Source organism: Colobus angolensis, unplaced genomic scaffold (assembly GCF_000951035.1).
Source record: "Colobus angolensis palliatus isolate OR3802 unplaced genomic scaffold, Cang.pa_1.0 Scaffold164, whole genome shotgun sequence".
Taxonomy (NCBI): domain Eukaryota; kingdom Metazoa; phylum Chordata; class Mammalia; order Primates; family Cercopithecidae; genus Colobus; species Colobus angolensis.
In genome coordinates, this window is record NW_012114755.1 from 1,418,932 (window position 1) to 1,441,147 (window position 22,216).

At 43.2% G+C, this 22,216-nt stretch overlaps 1 protein-coding gene across 2 annotated transcripts in view; it reads right to left on the minus strand.

Moving 5' to 3' along the window:
- SERGEF (secretion regulating guanine nucleotide exchange factor) overlaps positions 1 to 22,216 on the minus strand; it is a 238,266-nt gene that overhangs the window by 171,861 nt on the left and 44,189 nt on the right. Inside the window, exon 9 of one of the 2 annotated variants that reach the window (XM_011937442.1) lies at positions 12,203 to 12,369. The exons of the other annotated variant lie outside the window; for it this stretch is intronic. Within the exon in view, the coding sequence (XP_011792832.1) occupies positions 12,203 to 12,369 (167 nt within the window). The remainder of the gene's footprint in view (positions 1 to 12,202; positions 12,370 to 22,216) is intronic. 2 annotated transcript variants of the gene reach the window in all.

Genomic DNA, 22,216 nt, shown 5'->3' on the forward strand with positions numbered 1-22,216 from the left:
CATCCTCAAGTAGCTCATACTTGAAATGGCAACTGAAGTTGTCCAGAAAAGATTCCACTGGGCAAGCTCTAATCTGAGCCTTGTAAAGTGGTACACTTTGGATGTACAGGTAAGGGGGCTAGGACTGAGATACTCCAAAACTCATTCTTCCCGCCACTGTAAACAGAAACAACACAAACCCAAGAAAGAATGATGAGGAATTAAAGTATCTTTTTGCAAGTCTTCAAAGGCATGTTTTACTGTACCAGCTTTAAAGTAGTGGTTTCTGGGGAAGGAAAACCTCTTGGCTGCCTTTGTTTGCCTCCACTAGTTTGTTCCCAGATACCAAGGAGGGACAAATGAGCTCTTACAGGCTCTGCCAGAAGACTGGCACATCTGGACTTCTAGGGGTTGGGGTGACCACCAAGCCACAGTCACCTCTTTGCCCTTCAACCTGGAAAACCACCATCCAGTTACCTGTATGTCCTCTAGTCCACACTGCTGCCACTATGTTAGCTCTGCTATTTCTCAGCTTTGTCCCTAAATAAGCTACCTCCCCAGGTTTTGGTTCCCTCATCTACAAAATAAGGATAAATTATTATACTGCTTCATGGGAATGTGTTAAGAATTAAAAGTGATGTTTATAAAGTGCTTAGCATAATACATGGCACGCAGTCAATGTTCGACAAACAGGAACTAACATTATTATTACTTCTTTAAAAAATCCAATTGTCTAATCTATTCTTTTTTTTTTCTTTCTACTGAGACAGAGTCTTGTTCTATCACCCAGGCTGGAGTGCGGTAGCACAATCTCAGCTAACTGCAACCTCCATTTCCCAGCTCAGCCTCCCGAGAAGCTAGGACTACAGGTACACATCACCATGTCTAATGTTTGTGTTTTTTGTAGAGACCGGGTTTTGCCATGTTGCCCAGGCTGGTTTCAAGTGATCCACCTGTCTCAGCCTCCCAAAGTGCCACAAGAAATTAGTTTTCTAAAAACCCATGTAAGAAAACTACAAACAAAACATACATTTGTTTATTGCTTCATAGTTGATAAAATGCTTTCATATCCCTGACATCATTCTGACAACTTACAGAGCTAAATCCAATAAGAAGTATTATATCTATTTGACAGATGCAAAATCTGAGACTCAGAGAAGTAAAAGCAGCTGTCCAAACATCAAGCCGCAGTGTAGTCTCTTGATTCTTCCAAGTCCTTCCCCTATTTGTTGCTCCCTCGTGCAGACCCTATCCCCAAATGATATGCATGTTCCATGCAATTAATAAGAAATCTTACCAGTGGGGACCACAGTGAAATAAAACCACAGAGAAAAAACTCAAAAATTACTGAATCACCTTTTTTAAGCAAGGGACTTTCCTCACTCAGTCTTGGGAGTGCTGCTTACAGTGACACAAACATTTTGTTCAGTAGCCATGAGCAACCTTCCCTAGCCAGCTGGGTCTCCTGAAGTGGTACATGGGGAGGCCCCTGTAGCCTCCCAGCACCTGTGAGTGGGACCCCACTCTACCTCCTACTTTGCTTTCCACTTATATTCCTGGTTCCTCTGAAAAGCCAGAGGCTTCACAATTAATTATTGTAGCACTTGCTCCTTTTGCAAAGATATCTCTGATTCCTTCCATTTCTGTTATCTATAGCCAGTCTCCCCCAATCTTGTATGACACCAGACATGCAGCAAAAAGAGCTCTCTTCCAAATAGTAATCTTCAGATGCAGGAGGTGGCGGCCACCACTGGCAGTGTCCCCACAGACAGAACCACTACATCACAAAGGGAATTATGTAACCATACAAAGATTTATCTCTCCCTTCCAGTCACAATTCACCAGTCCCTCTAAAAACTGGCCGGGGATCTTGGGGTTGTAAAGGCTGCATCCCAAGGGAATGGCCTGTTTTTGCTTTCTTGGAAGTGACAAGAGGAATGTTTCCTCTTTATCTACCTCAAGAGGTGCCTACCAGGCAAGGTCTCTGTGGTTCAGGACATTTCAGGCAAAGAAGAGGCTGGAGCCAGATGGCAGTCATCTTTGGGGAAGATGGTGAACTACAGGGCTGGCTCCTAAGGCAGCTATCCAATATAAAGTACCCAGTGGAGCCTGGCAAAGAAAAGCTTAATTCAGGTCAGTGTAAACAACAAGGAGGTCCCATTGGTCAGAAGGCTTCCAAGCAAGAAGCTCCAAGGAACAGCAACCCTTGGAATCAAGCAGATGGCCTTATATAGGGGAATGAGCCACTCAGAACAAAGTCCCAAACAGTAACTAAGGATCCAGGACACTGAGTCCAATCCCTGTGCAATGGGACTGGCAAAACCCATACCCTGCTCAGGGTAGGGTTTTTGTGCAAGTAGAACTGGCAGAGAGATCTAGCTGTCTGGATGTGGACAAAGCAGGAGGGAGAAAGTGTTTAGGAAAGGCAAAAGGGAGGTCAGGGCTCATCACATCCCAGAGCCAGGCCACCAACAGCCCAACAAATTCCAGGCCTAAACTCAAGGGCAGGGGAGGTGAAGGGAAAAGTGCTTCATGGAGAGCTGCCCAATAGAGCCAAGGAAGGTGGATAATGACACCACGCAAAGAAAAACTCAATAGAGAAAGTAAGAAGAGGCATGTTTGTAAGACTCGGTAGTAGGAATACCAAGATGATTATAAGACATCATCCTTGTTAGCTACTGAGAAATGGGTAGTAGTTGTCCAAGAAGCCAAAGGCAAAGGGAAGCAGAACCAGCATGCAAAGACCCAAAGTATCAAAAAACATGATGCATTATTGGCTAGGCATAAATAAACTGCAGAATACAGAGGAGACTGGTAGAAGGTAAGGCTGGGTATTTTGACAGAAGCTGGATCAAGAAGAGCTTCTTATGAAAATCCAGAGAGTTTAGACTTCATTCAGGATGGGAAGCCATCAGAAAGTAAGGGCACACATTCAGCCCTATAACAATCATTTGCTCAGCACCTGCTGTGTGCTGGGTGCTATTCAAGGTGATGAGGAGGCAGCGGTGAACCAAGGCCAGCAACAGTCCTGGAGCTTAGACTCTAATGCCTCCATTCTTTGCAGACTGGCTGTGCAGATTATGGGTTGTGTGTTTCTCCCACCAATTGACAACAGAGGCCGGGTCTTAATCTCCACCATATCCTAAATGCTTGGCTAAGTTTCTTCCATATAGAAAGTCGCTATCTAATAAGTGTTTATTATGGGAATAAACGTTTTTTGTATTTTCTAAGAGTCTAAAGAAAAAGAGCATAGTGCAATCAGATTTCTATTTCAGTACATCACTTTGGCAACTGGTTGTGAGCAACTGGGATGAAACCAAACTAGAGACAAGGGGTTACCAACTAAGAAGCTGTCACTCTATTAGGCACTAGATAATGAGAGTCCAAACTAGAGGAACAGTGGTAGAAATGGAGGTAGTTTTAGTCCCCTGACCAGCCAATTCATGTGTGGCTCATTCAGCCTTCACAGACCTAGGAATCGCTCTCAGCAGACCACTGCAGCCTCCTTTAAACCCTCACTGCCTTCTGTTTTCATTCTAAACCTCTGCATGATTTACTTTCACCCTGGGACAGCCCAGTTTTCAAGGTCAAATGCAACAAAAGACAGCTGCAGCTCCAGGGTAACCCTGAGCAAAGCCTGGGGCAGTCGTACTTCTGCAGAGCATGGTAGTGACACATGAGGTCACTAGGACTTTAAATCAGTGCTGATGAATTTCCTCTGCTGCTGAAAAAAAAGCAAGCCAGAGATATCCTTGCTGTCAATGCTGATGGCTACCTCAATAGGAATTCCTACTCTGATGCTACATGGAGATTGGCTGGATTATCAAGCATCTAGGCTCCACTATCTTCACTGGTTCTGGTTCTAAGAAGTGTTTATAAGATCCACAGTGGTTCTGTGTAGCTTCTAAGATCTCAAGTGATTAAGACAAAACAGCAGCTCTGACCCATACTTTTAACAAAACCTGTACCTGAAGCAGCTCATGTGTCATGAACCTAAAAAACAACTTTTTTTGTACATGTACAGCACTTTACAGTCTACAAAAGGCCTTATATATACTATCTGCATTTTTCTATAATCCTATGCGCAAGATAAGGCAGATATTATTATGTGCACTTTGTGAATGAGAAAGCTAAGGCTTGGAAAGGTTCTGAATGACCCAAAATCAGATTGTACATACAGAGCAGAAAGTCCAACCCAAGTCATGCTCTATGTTCAAGACTCTGTCCATCAGACCTCCAACTCCAGCCAGCACGAGTTTACTACCATAAGCATGAACTAACTTACTGTCCCAATACTTACTGAGGTGATTCCTTTCTTTGTTGCTTTTCCTGATATGACACGGAGGCAGAGCCTGTAAAGGGCCACCAAGTCTCCATTAGACCTGACTACCAGCCAGTGATATCCAAAGCCAGAGCCCAGGGTCACACCCTGATCAGAACTGTCCAGAGAAGAAGCTGTTGGTATACAGGGCTAGCAATGAGAAAAATGAGGGGCCCGAGAGCCAGGTTCAAGTCCCTGTTCTGCCATGTACTGCGATTTTGAGCAAGTGACAGCTTTCCTTCTCAACTTCAGTTTCCTCACCCCCAGAATAAGGACAACAGCATCTGCCCTTCCTGCCACTCAGTGGTCAGAGCGAATAATGGTGTCTTCCTTCTCCCATTTCCAGGCAGTCACCCAACAGTGCTGGAATAACCCATTACAGAGTAAAGTGAACTAGTCCCTCCCTGGTGGCCTCCCTGCTCTAACCTCATCACTCCAGCTGATAATTTGCCTTGCAATCTAACCAGGAAGATTTAAGCCAACCAACATGAGCTCTCACGCTTTTTTCAGCACAATTCTATTATTACTTTGTACCAAATCTTGCCCTAATTATACAAAGATAAATAAGATAATGCCTGTCCTCAAAGAACTTCAAGTTTGATTTAGAAATGGGCATGTTAATAATTACTACATTACTAATAAATACCACATTGCAGTATTGGGCAGCAAGTTTGACTTTTATTTGTGAATTCTTGGTGCCTGTGCATGGCCCACAGTAGGATACGGCAAACATCTGTTGAATAAATAAATAAAACTAACATAAAACCTGATGACAAAAGAGGTACACCGTTCAATGAAAGCATTCTCTTCTCCACCTCAAAACTTTTCTCTTCACATATCCCCTTATTTCTTTACTCCAGCACTGAAAGAAAGAAAAAGTCTCCTTTCTTCTTGTCAGAACTGACCCCTTCACAGTGACCTCAATCCTCTGTCTCATCTTCTTGGGGGCCTTGCTCCAATTCTTCTCCCTTCCTCTTGCAACTTTACTGATTCCGTTTTCTTTCTCTCTCTAAATCTCTCTTTCAGCCTTCTGACACACTCTGGTTTCTCCATGCTTACAAAACAAACTGTAACCAATCTCTCTCTTCAAGGTACTGGGCTTGTTTTCATCATCTTTGACCAGAATCTCCTGGAAGGGCTACTCACATCCACAGCCTCTATTTCTCATCACTCGCTCACTCATTTGCTGTGCTCCTGCTTTAGCTTCTACCTTCCCACTGAAGCTGCTCTCTCAAGTGCCACAGCCTCCCGGTCACCAAATTCAGTGGTCTTTACTCCATCCCCAACCTCCGTGACCTCCCTGTTGGCATTTCCTTGGCTTCTGTGACTTGGCAGGACCTGGCTTCCCTTCTCTGTCTCCTGTCAATACTCAGTCTCTATCTGGCTGTTCTTCCTCTGCTTTCCTCTTCAAATTCTTGCCAAGATTCCCCTGTTACTTTACTTTTGCTCCCTTGAGCACTAATTTAACATCAAGGCTTCCAATTCAGGAAGGCTTTCCAGTCACAACTTTCCACCCCAGCCCCTACCCCCACCCAGCAGAACCCAACAAAACCACAGGGACTGAAAATGCAAGAACGAGAAGGTCACCAAGACACAGGAAGGGACAGGATCAACATATTTTCATTGCCAGACTCTCTTAAAGCCTTTGTCACATTCTGTTTGTCCTACAGTAAACTTAGCCCCGCTACTAACTCATAAGCTCCTAAGACAGAAACTGTTCCACTCTTCTCTGCTTCCACTACCCTAATGCTGTGTTCAGACAGACAGACATACCTAAGCATCTGTTGGATTAAAGAAGAAAATCTGAAGGTGAACAGGCGCGAAAGTACTTGGTAAACTGTGAAGTGCTAAAGGACTATGAGCCTCATCATCAGTAGCCTTTGCAAGAAACATCAGGGCTGTTCTGAGCACAATACAGGCTCACAGCCTATCTGTGCTGGCTCCGCAGGTCATCTGATGACCAAATGCCTGAAAACATGGAAATGCGTATTCCTGAACTGGCCTGGGATTGAGAAGCACAGACTATGGGGAAGAAGGGAAGAAGACGTGAAAACAGGCACATACCTCCAAAACCATTGCTTTCATTCATTTTTCACTTAGCCAGTAAACATTCACTAAGTACCCACAAGGTGCCAGGTACTATTCTAGACACGGGGATCACATCTTTGAACAAGATAGACAAGGCCCTCGCTCTCTTGGATCTTCTATTTTAGTGAGAAAAGAGAATATAAATAAGAAAATAGTGGGTAGTAGTAAGTGCTAGTTTCACCATCTCTCTCAAACATGACAGCTCTTCCTCTCTTCTGAGTGTTCACCGGGACAAATCCGGTCCACCACTTTGAGGTTTGTTTTGTGTTATTTCTTTCCCTGCTATGTCAGCAGCTACAGCACAGATGTGCTAGATTTTTAAATCTCCAATGAAACCATCTTTGGTTGAACAGTACTACCCATTTTAAGCACTGCTATCCCATTTCCAGGGGCCTTTAAAACACTGGACCCTGTTACAACTGAAAGGTTTGGGCTGCCTGGGCCCATGGTCTCAGAGACCTTATGCTTCTCTAGGAACAGCAATGATGCTGTGGGTTACTTACCAGAGAGCCACTTGGGAATGCTTTTTCAGGTTGTGTTCAATTCTGTCAGAGCCCTCCGGACTCAGCTGATTGCTGGTGGTAGATTTCTGTGTTATTTAGGGCACCAAAGTCCCACAGTCTTGACACAAACTTAAAATTAGAAATGCATTAAATATAGGAAAGGAGGAAGGTCATTCAGGAAAGGCAGTCTTCCGAGGGAGCTGTAGGACAAAGATGCCCTGGAAACTTCCAGGTTCATTAATGGGTTTTACACAAGCATTCAAGTGGTATTTCTCCTTCAGAAATAACACTGTGGAAAGTGTAGGGGCCTGGCTCAAACCTCAGCTAACACAGCTGAGTGAGTGACTCTGCAAACTAAAAATAGCTTCTTTCCCACTCATTCCGACAGATTGCACTTAGACCCTGTGCACAGGTTGATCCTCTAGCAGTTTTAGTCCCGCTGCAAATGAGAGCTGATGGCATTTGGGCTTGACAATTACCCAATCTCTGGTTTAACTTTTGTTTATTTCCACATTTCCTGCTCCTGCTCCAATGGCACTGTATGCGCACACACATGCACGTGTATACTGAGTTCCCTGGCTGGGATTTGGTGCTCCTCAACCAAACGTGGGCAGAATTTAAACCAGGAACATGACTCAGGACTGTGGCTGCAGACTGAGCCCAGAGAAAGTCCTCAGAAACACTGGGAATCAGGCTGTTTGCCTTGGATCCTCTCCTAATTCCTAGCTAGCCTCTCTGGCCTCAGTTTCCAGAACAACAAAATGGGAATAACCATGCCTATTCTGGCCTATTTCACAGCATCATGCTGGGATCGAATGAGACAATGTATGTGAAGGTCATTTTCCTTCAGACAGTGATGGGACAGGCTAGGCAGGCAGCCAGACTGCAAAACTAGGTTCAGCCACTAGAATGGGTAGGCATCCTGATTGCATCAGAAGTTAAAAGCGATCTAGACTCAATTTCAGTTTATGTTGTCCCTCAGCCTAATATCCTTCTACCTTTGCTAAACTCCTATGCATTTTTAAGAACCCAATTCAAATAACATTTCTTTTTTGTTAGTGTCTTCAGAATTAACAATTCCATCTTTACTGCTCCTTTGGCCTTTTGTACATACCTCTAATAGCACTTTTCACTCAATTACAGTAGATATTAACTTAAGTACCTGGAAGTTCTTTGAGGGCAAAGACTGTGTATTTTTCATCCTTGTATCCACCTCCCCACCCCCTTCCACTGTATGGCCAACACTGGTGCATGACAGGTGTCAACCAATGTTTATGGAATGCGCAAGAACTCAAAAGTCAAGAAGGAGGTAAATGTCAGAGAGATCCAGGAGAGCATAAAAGGTGGGACAGCACACAAACAGTCAGTGGCGGGGATGGCAGGCAAGAAATTCAAGAAGGTAGTGTAACTGAGGTCAGTCTTAGGCAATAAGGGCACAGACACAGAGATGACAGTCAAAGCTGAACTGCAAGTTCTGGGAAGACCAGACAGGGATTTCATCTTGGAAATACAAAGAATTGAACAGGGAGCAGGAGCATTCTATTGAGGTCCAGGGAATAAGGAACGGCGGCATCATACCAAGTCCTGCAACCTAAACTGGAATAGGAGGGCTTGGGGACAAGAAACAAGGGCAGAGAATAGAGCCAGGGCAAAGAATCGAGCAAGGCTGAAGTGGTACTGAAGAAGCCTGGGAAGTTATAGGTTAGTTAACATTCTCAGGAGTGCCAAAGTTGAGTTAGCAGCTAGGGATTAGAGACCTTAGCTAAGAAACTGGCTTGGAAAGCAGAGAGCTGCTGGGGTATACATCTGCAGTCAAGGAGCAAACAAACCTGTTCACACACATCCTGCCCTGTCATGTGCATGGTGGGATTAATCCAGATCACCGTACTACCCACTCTGGAATTTTCCAGGAGTGCCTAGAGAGGGCCAATATCTAAGGTAAAACTGACAGCGAATGAAACACAGAAGTTTTTACCACTGTAAGAACATTAAAGGAAGGCCTGCAAGGTCTAAAATCTCAAATAAAGTGTTTCTCCAGCTAGAGAGGAGACATGGCTCAGAAGAAAAGAACTGAGACATTTAGGGAATTACAGACCCTTATTCCCAGACTTCAAGCACCCAGCAAAGGGTTCCACCCAGGAAAGGGCACATAGAAAAAAGGACCTCAATTTTAGTTTATCTGTAGAGTATGTGACCTTCTTCAAGCACTTCAAGTTAAAGACCCAGGCTCACTGTTTATCTATTATGTGATTAGTAGGGGCCAGCTGAGTTTACCTATTCCTAGCCTTAGTCTCCTTATTCATAATGCAGCAATTGTGACACCTGCACACAGGTTTATCACGAAGACAAAATAATATATGCAAAGCATTTAGCATATTGGCCTATAATAAGCACTAACTAACTTTGTGTTTCTTTGCTTTCTTTGGTTCCCAGGAAGGGATGGTTATACCACAGTCTAGCTGTCTACCTGTGTTTTCCTCTCCTGCCTGGCTGTCCTTCTGGACCCTTCTGTGCAGACATCCTATCTGAGACACCAGACAATTCACTCCTCCTCTTGCTTATCCCTTGGACATTAAAGGCAATTAAGAAGAATTAAAGGCAATTGGTCAGCTATGTGCCACACTCAGGTCCTCAAGGGTCAGGAAACGTCAGCCTAGTCCAACGCTGTTCCTGTGCCTCCAGGTATCTCTGCACCTCTCTGGCCAAGCCCATGACCAGGGTAGCACCTAGTTTAGTGTAGCTCTTGTCTTCTCCAAGGTGTACCCACTCTTAGTAGCATATGGCTGCCTCCTGGACTGGCTCTCTCTTGGCCTCGAACAAATATATGGCTAGCAGGCCAGACCTGGATATCCACAGCTGGAGATAATTCCCAGACCCAATTTACCAGAGAGTAAGAGCCTGGAGTCTGAACCTGAAGTGAGACCAGAGAGTCTATACTCCAGCACCCCAGAGACTGGAGCTAGGAAAGAAGGAGCTCTAAAATGAAGCTGCCAGGGGGATCAGGACTTAAGCCCACTCCTGATAAGCTACATAAAATTCGTATCAATGTCAGGCTCTTACACTAAATTTTGCACTGGCCATGTCTGTCACAGTGCTGCATACTGTGGCTACCACATGGCATTACAAAACTTCAAAGGGTAAGAAGAGAATGGAATCAACAGTTTCTGAGTACCTACTAAGTCAAGAACTTTGCATGTTATCCTTACCAACACCAGTACCTTAGGTATTATGACACAGGGTATACTCATCTTGCCAATAGAACTAGAGACTCGGAAAAATCTAAGAATCCTCTATTCCTCCACTACTGTGCAACCTGACCACAAAGTCTTAAATGATCTGGGAAAGACAAAGAAAAACTAGAGTCTAAAGCACTATTTAACAGGCTCTCAGCACCTTAACTCACTAAGGAGACAACACCGGTTTAAATACAGCATTGCCTTATTTACTACTGGTAGAGACAACTTCTGCCAAACACAATCTGGAGAAACATATCAAAAGTCATAAAGATGCTCCTGACCTTTGCCCTTGTCATTGCATCCCTAAGATCACATCTTAAGGAAACAGTTCAACAGAGATTCACTAGTGGTGAAAAAAAAAGGATGATCTAAATGTCCAATAGCCAAAGAATGGTTTGAGAAATCCCAGAACCTTCTAATCATATAATGTTTACTGTATAGCCATTTTAAATGTTCATTTTAAAGACCAAGAGGGAAAAAAGCAAAGCATCTGTGATAAAATAAAGATTGAAAACAAAACATCATAAATGCTATTGGTACAACTTGTAGAAGTATGGACACGTGTATACACAAAAAGGAATGTAGCTGTTTTAGGGTGGTAAGATCATGGAAATCTTCCATAATACTAAGTGGTTTCATTATTATTACATGTTTGTCTTTGTGGTATTGTTTAGTACCTTTTCAACCCAAGAGAAAGAGAGAGAAAAAAAGACAGACACATTTAACCCAGCACTAAGAAAAGGCCCAGGAAGACCAGGGCTGGGATGTGAAAGCAGAAACTGAGAAGCGCCCTACATACCCGGAAGGAGGAGGCCAGGCAGGGCCCTGGGGAAGGGAAGCCCTCTAGGTATGAAGAGGGTTGTCATTAGTCTGATGCTAATTACAGAAGTCTCACTAGCTTATTAATTTTTTTGACAGACTCTGAATGAAGACTGAATTCCTTCATTAAGCCAACTTGGGTTCAGAGGCACATTTCCTGTGTGGCCATCCTCATTCCTCTAAAAAATCTAGCCTTTTCTTTTTTTTAAGGGTAACAGTAAAGTAAAATTTAGTAACAGAAACACACACCCTGGAGAAATTAAGATTCCTGCCTTAAATGTAGAAATTCAAACCACTTCAGAAAATCAAAGGGGTTTGAATGAGCAACCGAACTGCAGTGCTTTCTGGACTGGGAAAAATAAACACAAGTATAAAATATTTAGCTCAGTATTAAACGGCCCCTTGATCAGGTTCCAGCCCATCTTTCTGATATTACCTCATAATTGTCCCTCCAGATACCCAATGCTCCCGCCAAACTGAACCACCAAGTGATCCCCAAAATAGTTTCCTCCCTTTCCTACCCCCATGACTCTGTTCAAGCTGTTGTGCACACTTAAAATTTCTGTCTTACAACTGCTTGCTCAAGTCTGACCCATCCTCCAAAGCACAGATGAAAGCATCAAAGCCTTGTCATTGTCCTGGTTTTTTTTTTTGTTTTTTTCTTTTTTTTTTTGAGACAGAGTCTTGCTCTGTCGCCCAGGCTGGAGTGCAATGGCGCGATCTCAGCTCACTGCAACCTCTGCCTCCCAGGTTCAAGCAACTCTCCTGCCTCAGCCTCCCAAGTAGCTGGGACTACAGGCGTGTGCCACCACACCCAGCTAATTTTTGTATTTTTAGTAGAGATGGGGTTTCACCATGTTAGCCAGGCTAGTCTCAAATTCATGACATCAGGCAGTTCACCCACCTTGGCCTCCCAAAGTGCTGGGATTACAGGCGTGAGCCACTGTGCCTGGCCAGCCTTGTCATTTTCGGAGCCTAGGCCAATCTCTGTACCCTGAATTCATTTCTTGCTCTTCACAGTAGATCCAAAGTACTTTGAACCTCCAAGGAACTACACAGAGTCTGCCTTGCAGTACAGTTATCTGGGTAACTGACTTTTGACCACATTAAAGCACGAGCTCCTTGGAGCAAGGACCTCTTCAGATTCCTACATGGAACCTATCCATAATGCCTGGCACACAGTAGGCCCTCAGTAAATGCTTCACTGAAAGACAAGAAAAAGGGACACATTACATCTGTGTGAAGTCACTTCCTACCTCAGTTGCTCCAGTTAAGCAATGCAGAGATGAAGGCATGCTGTTCGGTAGTCTTGAACAGGGGAGGAATGAATCTTGCTTTTCTAGTTTCCAGCCTTCATAAGTCTCCAACTTCCTCCCTAGTTGACCATAGTCTGCTCGGCCCCAGGTAAACACCTTGCCGGTTTCTAAAAACAAACATTATTTGAATTAAGACTACATTCCACAGCTGTGCTCCCATGGGTAGGCAATGAATTACAAGAGAAAGTGTGACACTGATTTTAGTACCAACTACCAGGAGCCTTCCTATCTTCCTGTAAAGAAGGCACACGCACTCATATTTTTACAGATGTGGAAACGAAGGTTCAGAGAGGTTAAATGACTTGCCCAAGATCAAACAAGCTGTAAGTACCAGAGCTGGATTCAAGCAGATTCATTCTAAAGTTTCTGTTCTTGCATGTTATATAGATATGGATATGACTATGGATATAACTTCAACCATGCTTTATGGCTTTCCATTCCCTCCTTTCCCCACACACTCCTTGTGCTTTGCCCAGATGCCTGCTCTCAGGCTCTCCTCTCCCCCACCCAACCTAGGGCCCCATTTAGCCACCTTGAAGTTCTCCACTCCACAATCTCTTAGGGCCTAGCTCAACGAATGGCCAGTTTCATTTGCTTTCCCCTCCTTATAACATAAGGGGACCTTTCGGAATCTATGCTCTTACCAAAGGAGCAATTCTAACAATCCTAAGGCAAGTGCTTATGTGTGCTAGAGGGAAGGGAGTGAGAGAAGAAAAAAAAAATGGCAAAACCATTTGGAGCCAGAAAAGCATTTAGTCCCCCAGATGCACCACATGGGAAGCTGGCCAGTGCTAAAAATGACAAAAGAAAACGAGATTTGCAAAAGGAGAAATGGACTTTCTTCTCCCAGATAAGAGAAAATTCACCAAATTCATTCAGTTGTACCAAGTGCCACATTTGTTATTTCAACACAAATGCAAAATCTGATGAGGCATAGATTATTAACAGATTCTCTGCAATAAATATGCATAACCATGTGCGTTGTATAAATTCTTTATACATGTTTATTTTAACAAAGAAAAACTTTGCTTTAGAGACAAAACACAGAGCAATGCATATTAAATTCTAGACAAATCTACTACTGCATACTTTCTGTTTGGTATCAAAGCTTCATCTGGCCCCACATTCAACATATGGTTTATAGTGTCAGCTAAAAAACAACCATAGATTCATGGGGAAATGTCAGAATACTGCAGTGATACAAGGCTCTGCAGGGAAGCAGTTCTCAGCATCAGCCTGCTAGGGAAGCAGTTCTCAGCATCAGCCTGCTAGCAGTCACTGAGGTAGATACCAAGCAGTTTACAGGAATCTGACTTTTGGGCTTCCTCAAAGAGGAAACAAAGTCTGTGTAGCTCACAGGGCATATGGGATACCTCGTATATTATGAGAGCTGGGAGTAGGTCCATTCACACGTACTACTTCATGGCTCTTTGTGTGCTGTTCCTTTTGCTAAGAATGCCCTCTCCTTAAGTGGTAAACTATGGTTCCAGCTTTGGAGTCCAGCTCATGTACCACTAGTTCTATGAAACCTTTCTTGACTCCCCAGCTCTCCCCAGCAAGGGTGAAAGTCACCCTCCCGTGAGCCACCTTTATCATTGTACTCATCAACTACTATGCTGCCACTTGACAGGTGAAAAAATTAAGGTTCAGATAAGTGACCTGCCCAGGGTCACACAGCTAAGCCACATCTCTTTCTACTAGTCCATGGTATCACTCTGCATTGGTTATTAAGCCCTAGTCACTGCATAATCACTCAACACTCTTCCTTCACTTCTGCAAGATTACTCTTAAAAACCCATGTGCCCAGGACCCATAGGGCATCCAAAACTGGCAAATTGTCCCTCTACCTGAGCTGGCTAGGATTTCTAACCAGATTGCTAAGCAGGAGATTCCCAAGAAGACAGGGGATAAGACTGTTGCTGCTTAAATGACTATAGCATTCCTCTGCTGGGAAAAACTAGGAAGTTGTTATCTCTAAGACTACAGAAATAATTTGATCAGAAATCACACATTGAATCCTTTATTTCACATGAAGTAAAACATCTTAGAGCTTTCCTGTTATTGATTATTGATGTCAAAGACCATCAAGACTGGCAGAATATGGTGCCACCATTATTATATCCCCGATAGCAATTCAGCCATTCCACTTACATAGCACTTTTCACCTTCAAAGCACTTTACAAAGATTAACTAATTAATCCTCATACTCTCTGGGGAGGCCATAGACATTCTGGTTAAGATAAGTCCAGAAACCAGGCTGACTTAATGTTCAGTCTTCAGTCTCAAGCCTCAATTTAATGCACTCTGAACTTGTCTGTTTCTCCTCAAAATAAACTCTGCATCAGAAGCCTCACCCAGGACAGAAGAGACCCTTTTATTTTTCCTTTTCTTTTAAACAGACATTTATTGACCTCTTCCCAGGTACCCAGTACATTCATTGACATTGTCTCAATCCTCACAATAATGCTGTGGCATATAGAGTATTAAGCTTATTTTACAGATGAGGTTAAATGATGAGAGTTAAATGATTTGGTTGGGTTCAAACAACAACCAAGTAGTTGAATCAAGATTTAAACGTGTGTCTTCTGACTCCAGGGCAATGGTATCTCCAATGATTGCACAGCTGCTGTCACAGAATGACAAAATTTGGCTGATGAAACAGTCATTTTTACAATGTTTGAGGAAGAGGAAAACCCAGATTAAATGGATATGCTCTGTGTACCATCCAGCTCTCCTCACTAGAATAATCTTCTTCCCAGGAGCCCATGCAGAAATCAGGACTGTAAGTGCTGAAATAAAGGCATTAAACACATGGATGATAATTTTATGTCATCTGGAGTAAAAGAAAATAAATCCACATATAAAAAATGCTCATTAATACATTGTAGATGAATGTCTGCATCAAGCTGATGCATGCTGTCAAATCCAGGGAGACTCAAATCACTAATTTAACAAATGAATCTTCTCCTTAAAGGATTATATATTACTATGATAAAAAAAATAGATACACTAATGTCATCCAAAAAGTATAGGTATGTGTCTCCAGGTAAATGATAAATGAGAAAGATGACAAAATAGCTCAAAACAAAGTCAGCAAGTGAAACACAATTTATAGGGCATGCCCATGTAAGAATTAGCACAGAATAACTACAGAGCCAAGCAGTATATACTGCAAAAAATATCAACACACTGCAGAAAACTACAGAGGCCAAATGAGAAGTATGGAGAAAGAACACTTAAGGGGTCTGGAACTGGAACTGTCCTGGCAGGCTTCAGGGAACAAGAGGCATTTAAGGTGAACTTCTGGACAAGAAAAGAAAATGGGAGACCGAGGGAGGATACTGAGGAGCAGCATGAGATGAGCAATGATATGAAAATCAAAAGGTGGCTGGGCGCAGTGGCTCACGCCTGTAATCCTAGCACTTTGGGAGGCCAAGGCAGGAGGATCACCTGAGGTCAAGAGTTTGAGACCAGCCTGGCCAACATGGTAAAACCAGGTCTACCAAAAATACAAAAATTAGCTGGATGTGGTGGCGCACGACTGTAGTCCCAGCTACTGGGGAAGGTGAGGTGGCAGAATCACTTGAACCTGGAAGGCAGAGGTTGCAGTGAGCCAAGATGGCAGCATTGCACTCCAGCCTTGGCAACAGGGGGAGACTGTCTCAAAAAAAAAAAAAAAAAAAAAAAAAAAAAAAAAAAAATCAAAAGGCAAGAGAGTGAATGAGGGTCAATAGGGAAGGAGACTGGGAGGGGAGTCAAGACTGCCAGGCTGGGGCCAGCCACAGGGAATTGCCATGGCTGGGTCTGGATCTGGATCTCACCCTTCAGACCAGGGGTCCCTAAACTTGGTTGCTTATTATTAGTAAAAGAAAAAAAATTTTTTTTTTCTTTTTGAAACAGTCTCGCTACATCATCCAGGCTAGAGTACAGTGGCATGATCTTGGCCCACTGTAACCTCCACCTCGTGGGTTCAAGCAATTCTCCCATCTCAGCCTCCTTAGGAGCTGGGATTACAGTCATGCATCACCACATCTGGCCAATTTTTGTATTTGTAGTAAAGACAGGGTTTCGTCATGTTGGCCAGGCTGGACTTGAACTCCTGACCTCAAATGATCTGCCTGCCTCGGCCTCCCAAAGCACTGGGATTATAGGCGTGTGCCACCGCACCTGATGTCTATTAGCAAAATATTTTTTAACACATCACCAATATATGTACATTAATTTATTTATTAAAGTATGCACATTCTATGTACAGTATCCTGCTTATTCTTGCAACAAGCCTGTGAGTTAGGCACTTTTACCATCCCCATGTTACTGACAGGGAACAAGGTACTTACCCAAAGTCACAGAGGTAGTAAGTGATAAGGTAAGAAAAGAAAGAAACAACAATAACACAAGCCTAGGATGCATCCGGGCCTAAACTAGAATTGAAGTCATAGGAAAACAAAAAAGAAAGAATTTACAGGGCTTGGCACCCCATTAGATGTGATTTTGAAAGGAAAGGAGAGGAAATAAACACCATTCTGAGATTTCACAATTTCAAGGTGAGTAGGAAGGTGATGAAGGTATAGAGATGCTACATCAAGGGTCCTGCTAATGGGAATCATAAAATGTTATTTAATTACCAAATTATTTAACTTTCCTGGGGTGTTTTGCAAACATGTTATCAAATAGTCAAATATAAATAAAAGGGGAGAGAGTAAGGAGAAAGACTACTAGATGCAAACCACAGAGAGCAGGGGATACTCTGCGGGTAGGGTGGGTGGATGATGAATATTCAAGAGGCCAACTTCCTTTACCATCCATCAAGGGCTGCAGATGCTGCAGCCATAGCTATAGGTACAAGGAGAAGTAGCTCCAGGGATGTCTGAGCTCTTCAGGGAAGAGAAATTTCTACCCTGTTCTAGAGAAGGGACTCCTATAGGTGATAGAAAGATAGATTAGAGGATCATCTGTATTTTCTTGACAGTATCTGTCCAAAAAGGGAATATAATGTCACCGAAGATAGCAAAATGGAGTCAGCAAACCAAGGTAGATGTTATAAAAAGAAAATCCATGGGTAAGAGAGAGAAAAGGCTACATGACCTCTTCAGTCCCTCTCAACTCTAATATTCCAGGATGTTACAAGGCCATCTAGAATACACTCATGAAAAGGAGGAAGCTCTCTACCTATAGGTTTGTTATATTTATGATTCACCTGTTTACAAACGTAAGTACCAGTTACTCTCTGGGTTATTCATTCTATGTCCTTAGAAGGTAAGAACCTGACTTCTGTCACTCATCCTTCATTCTGCCACATGGACAGAGACTTTATAAAAAGGCATTTGATGATAATACCCAGGGACTCGTCAAACACAGAACTAACTGCCCAAGAATCACCTAGCATCATCTTCCTGTACAAGGAGCAGGAAACAGGCAAGGAGAGAGCTCAGAGCACAGGGGCAGTCACACCACACTCCTTTCCGTATAGCATGTGCCATGCTGCTCCTCCACAAAGCCTCTAATATGGTTTGGCTGCATCCCCACCCAAATCTCATCTTGAACTGTAATCTCCATAATCCCCACATGTTGTGGGAGGGACCTGGTGGGAGGTAATTGAATCATGGGGTCAGTTTCCCCCATGCTGTTCTCATGATAGTGAGTGAGTCTCACAAGATCTGATGGTTTTATAAGTGTCTGGCATTTCCCCTGCTGGCTCTCATTCTCCCTCCTGCCACCCTATGAAGGGGTGCCTTCTGTCATGATTATAAGTTTCCTGAGGCCTCCCGAGCCATGTGGAACTGTGAGTCAATTAAACCTCTTTTCTTTATAAATTACCCAGTGTCAGGCATTTCTTCACAGCAGCGTGAGAGCGGACTAATAGAGCCTCCATACTGGTTCCCTCTGTCCCCAGTTATCCCTACTACCCTGACCCCATTCACCTAGTCAGCTCCTACTCATCTTCAACTCTGCCCCCTACTCAACTCAGATCAGGTTCCTCTGTGCAACAATCTCAGAGGACCATGTTCCACATCCTGGGAGAATTTACCTCAGCTTATAAATGCACACTCATTAGGACTGTTTAATTAACGTGTGTCTCCTCTTCCAGAGAGCCAGCTCCATGATACTGGGGACAGGCTACTTCACTCATTCTTGAGTCCTAGAATAATGCCCAACACAAAGTAGGCACTCAATAAATATCTCCTGCCTGAATGAACAATTGAATAAATGAATCCAACCACCTCCCTACCTATCAACCTATCTACCTCTTACTCACCACTACTGAGCACTACCATTCACTGGCTCCATAATCTTGAGCAAACTGCTCAACAACTCTAAGTCTTATCTGCAGAATGAAAACAAAAGCATCTCCCTTGTAGCATTGCTGCAAGGATACTTTTCCATAAAGCATATGGCACATACTAACTAGTGAATGGCCATTATTACTATTATGCTCCCAAACTGAACAACACAGCCTCATTAAGGATTTCCATGGTGTCACACAGCATTTCTACCACTTTGTCAAATCTTCTTAGCCAATTCCCACTACCAAAGTGTTAGGGTCAATGTCTCTAATGATAATCAAAGAAGAGAAAGAACATTGAAAGCTCTATCATGGAATTTTGATTTTTAAGATTAAAGCATAGTGGTTTGCATATCAGAAGTCTATAATGTACCAGATGAAACAAATTAATTAAAGGTAGGAAAAAGAAGAGAGTTAAAGGGAACAATGGAGAAGAAAGATGAAGCAAGATGAGTTGGAAAAGAGAAGAGAGGAGAGGAAGCTTTAACGTGAGACTCAATAAGACTTGAATTAAGATTCAGGTCTAATCCTGGCTTCTCTTCTAGGCTGAATGGCCTTGAACAGGTCCCTTCTTCTTTAGGGGCCTAGTTTTCCCATCTATAAAACAAGAGGACTGGAATAGATGACCTCTTGGATACCTCCCTGATCTACACTTTCATTATGATGCCTAAAAATCTTCAGTGTTAAAATGACTGGTATACAATTTAATTTTATTGTCACCTTTGGAATATTTAGTCTCACCACTGTCCAAAAATAAAGCATGCATTCTAATATCAAAGACTACTCATATAGTTCCTAGTGTAAATAAAAAGTAAAACTTGACTGTATAGTTTGTTATTTTGTAGTAAAATGTCACAAGTTTCCAAAGTCCTATCATAAACAATATCACATAATAAAAGGTTTGGATTTTTTTTAAGTTAATACAGAAATAAGATTCCCAAATATGGGCTGCCAACCTAAAAAGGGGAGAAAAAGCCTGCAAAGAGAATGAACAAAAGTTGAGGGGTTGGGGAGAATTTATTTATTGAAAGCTGACTCTGTATAAAACTGCTTTTGGCACTATCATTAAGTTACATAATTTAATCAACCCTGACTGATTATTGTGAATCCCATTTTACAGATTAAGAAACAGACCACAGAGGTTAAATGACTTGCCCAAGATCACATAGCTAGTAAGTGGCACAGCTACAATAATAACAATAATAATTGTTAATATTTTGAGGGCTATTTCATGCTAAACTCTTCATATGGATTATCCCTTTTAATCCACAGAAATACCCTGAGTAGGCATTATAATCCTCAAATTACAGATGAAAATATTAACGCATAGAGAGAGGTTATGTCTCTGGCTCAGAGCCAGCAGCTCTCAATGGCAAAGCTAGGATGGGACCCAGCGGCCTGGCACCAGAGTCAGTGCCCTCAGTCATTGTCCTGCAGAGGATGCACAGGTCTGTCTGACCTCAGCTCCACTTTTCACTTGGTCACACTGGCTCTTCAAAAGTGAACATTCGCAAGGACTTCCTGAGGTTGTTCAGAGTCACAGGGACACACACGTGGGCTGGAGGCACAGAGAGAGCCAAGCTGATGAGTGAGTGAGTGAGCTTCATCCATCCTTGACCTATATGGCAAAGGTCAGATTCCTAAGACACAGAAGTATTACACACAGCTGCTCCATTTTCACCACTGACTTTCTTAGCTAACAAATCGGGGGCAGCAGTGATAGAAGTGAAGATAGACTGCACCCTGAGGAACACCAAGACTGACTGCAGAACTGTCTACAACATGGGGTTAGGGTTTCCCAGAGAAAAGCAAGGAGTCAGGCTGGTTTCTTCTTCCAGGCTAGGCAAGAGCATGGCAGGAAGCCCCAGTCCTAGTTTGTTCAGTAGCTCCCTTGCCTCTCTCAAAGCATCTACGTTCGCTCGATGTTGGATGACTGCTCCTTTGTCAAAAGCATATTCAACTTCCTCCCTCTGGGGCCTTAGGACCATGCTCTGCCCCCAGCCCACAATGCTGGTCAGCCTGCAACACCTGTCAGCCTGCAAAGCTGGTCAGCCTGCTTGTCCCACTTATGGAATCCTACTCCCCCTTCAGGGCCTAGCTCAAATGCTGCTGCCTCCCTAAAGCACCCTATCATCCCCTGGTCAGAATAAGCCATCTCTTCCTTTAGGAGCCACTTGCATGGTGCTTGTACCTCTGTTTCAACAACTTTCTATCCCTCCAAACATAGGGTTATTTGACTGCATATCTTAGTTTGCCCAATGAACAATCATCTTTTCTTATTCTCTCAGTATTCCCCACAGCACCTAACACAGGGCCTGACCCAGAGCAGGTGTTTAGTGTTTGTTGACAGAAAACAAAGTAATAGGTATTGCTGTTACCACCAAGGACATCAGACACCATCTAAACCTACTCTCCAAAGAGAAAACAAAACTAAGGAAAACAAATAAATTTCCAAGTCACACAGCCTATATAGATAGAAACAGATCCAGGCATTTGCAATATTCAACAAATAGTTACTGAGCACTTTCTATATGCCAGGTGTTGTCCCAGGTGCTAGCGGCTACTGCACTGAACAGAACACATAAAACTTAATCCTAGCACTTTTGTAGGCCAAAGTGGGAGGATCACTTGAGCCTTGAGTTTGATCACTTGAGTTTGAGACCAACCTGGGCAACATAGCAAGATCCTGTCTCTACAAGCAATTAAAAAAAAAAAAAAACTAGCTGAACAGGTAGTGCACACCTGTAGTCCTAGCTATTCCAGACACTGAGGTGGAAAGATTGCTTAAGCCTAGGAATTCAAGGTTGCAGTGAGCTATGACCATGCTACTGCACTCCAGCCTGAGTGACAGAGCAAGAACCTGTCTCAAATTTTTAAAAAAAAAAAAAAAAAGACAAAACTCCCTCCCATCATGGAGCTTAAATCTAATGACAGGAAAGACAGACAACAGCAACAACAAAACATTACCTATGGCAAATGACTTTAATTGCTATAGAGAAATATAAAGTAGGGAAAGGAGACAGGCAGAGCTAGGGAGGGAGATGGCGGCCCAGGACCAGTGTCCAGCTCCCATCTTCCTTTCTGAGCTTCTCCTCTACAGCACACCACCTTTCCTAATGGAAGAACCTTAAACTTACAAGTCCCAGCCAACTCAAGTAGAAGCAATGAAACTTGCTTAAGCTGCCTCTCAAGCCTATGATGAAAAGGCAGGCAATAAACATAAATGCACTTTGTAAACCCTAAATGCAGGTGTTAATAACATCATGACTCTCACTCTCTAAAGCCAGTTTACAAAGAACCATCATGAGAGGCTGAACCATGAGTCCCTGCTCTCAGATGTGCTGGCTGAGGGCCTTGGTTTTCCTGTTCCTCTAGGGGTCCAGTAGCACATCACGCTGCTAGTTACACCTAGAAGCCACTTGGCAACCTGATTGAGGCCAGTGACGCTACAGATGTTTTCCAACACATTTCACATTCAAACTCTAAAGCTTCTTCACACACTTTTAGATTCTTATCAGTAACATTTTAAAATGCAGGTTGCTGCCTAATCTTAGCTGCGTAATTAAAAAATAATCTTGGCCGGGCGTGGTGGCTCAAGCCTGTAATCCCAGCACTTTGGGAGGCCGAGACGGGCGGATCACAAGGTCAGGAGATCGAGACCATCCTGGCTA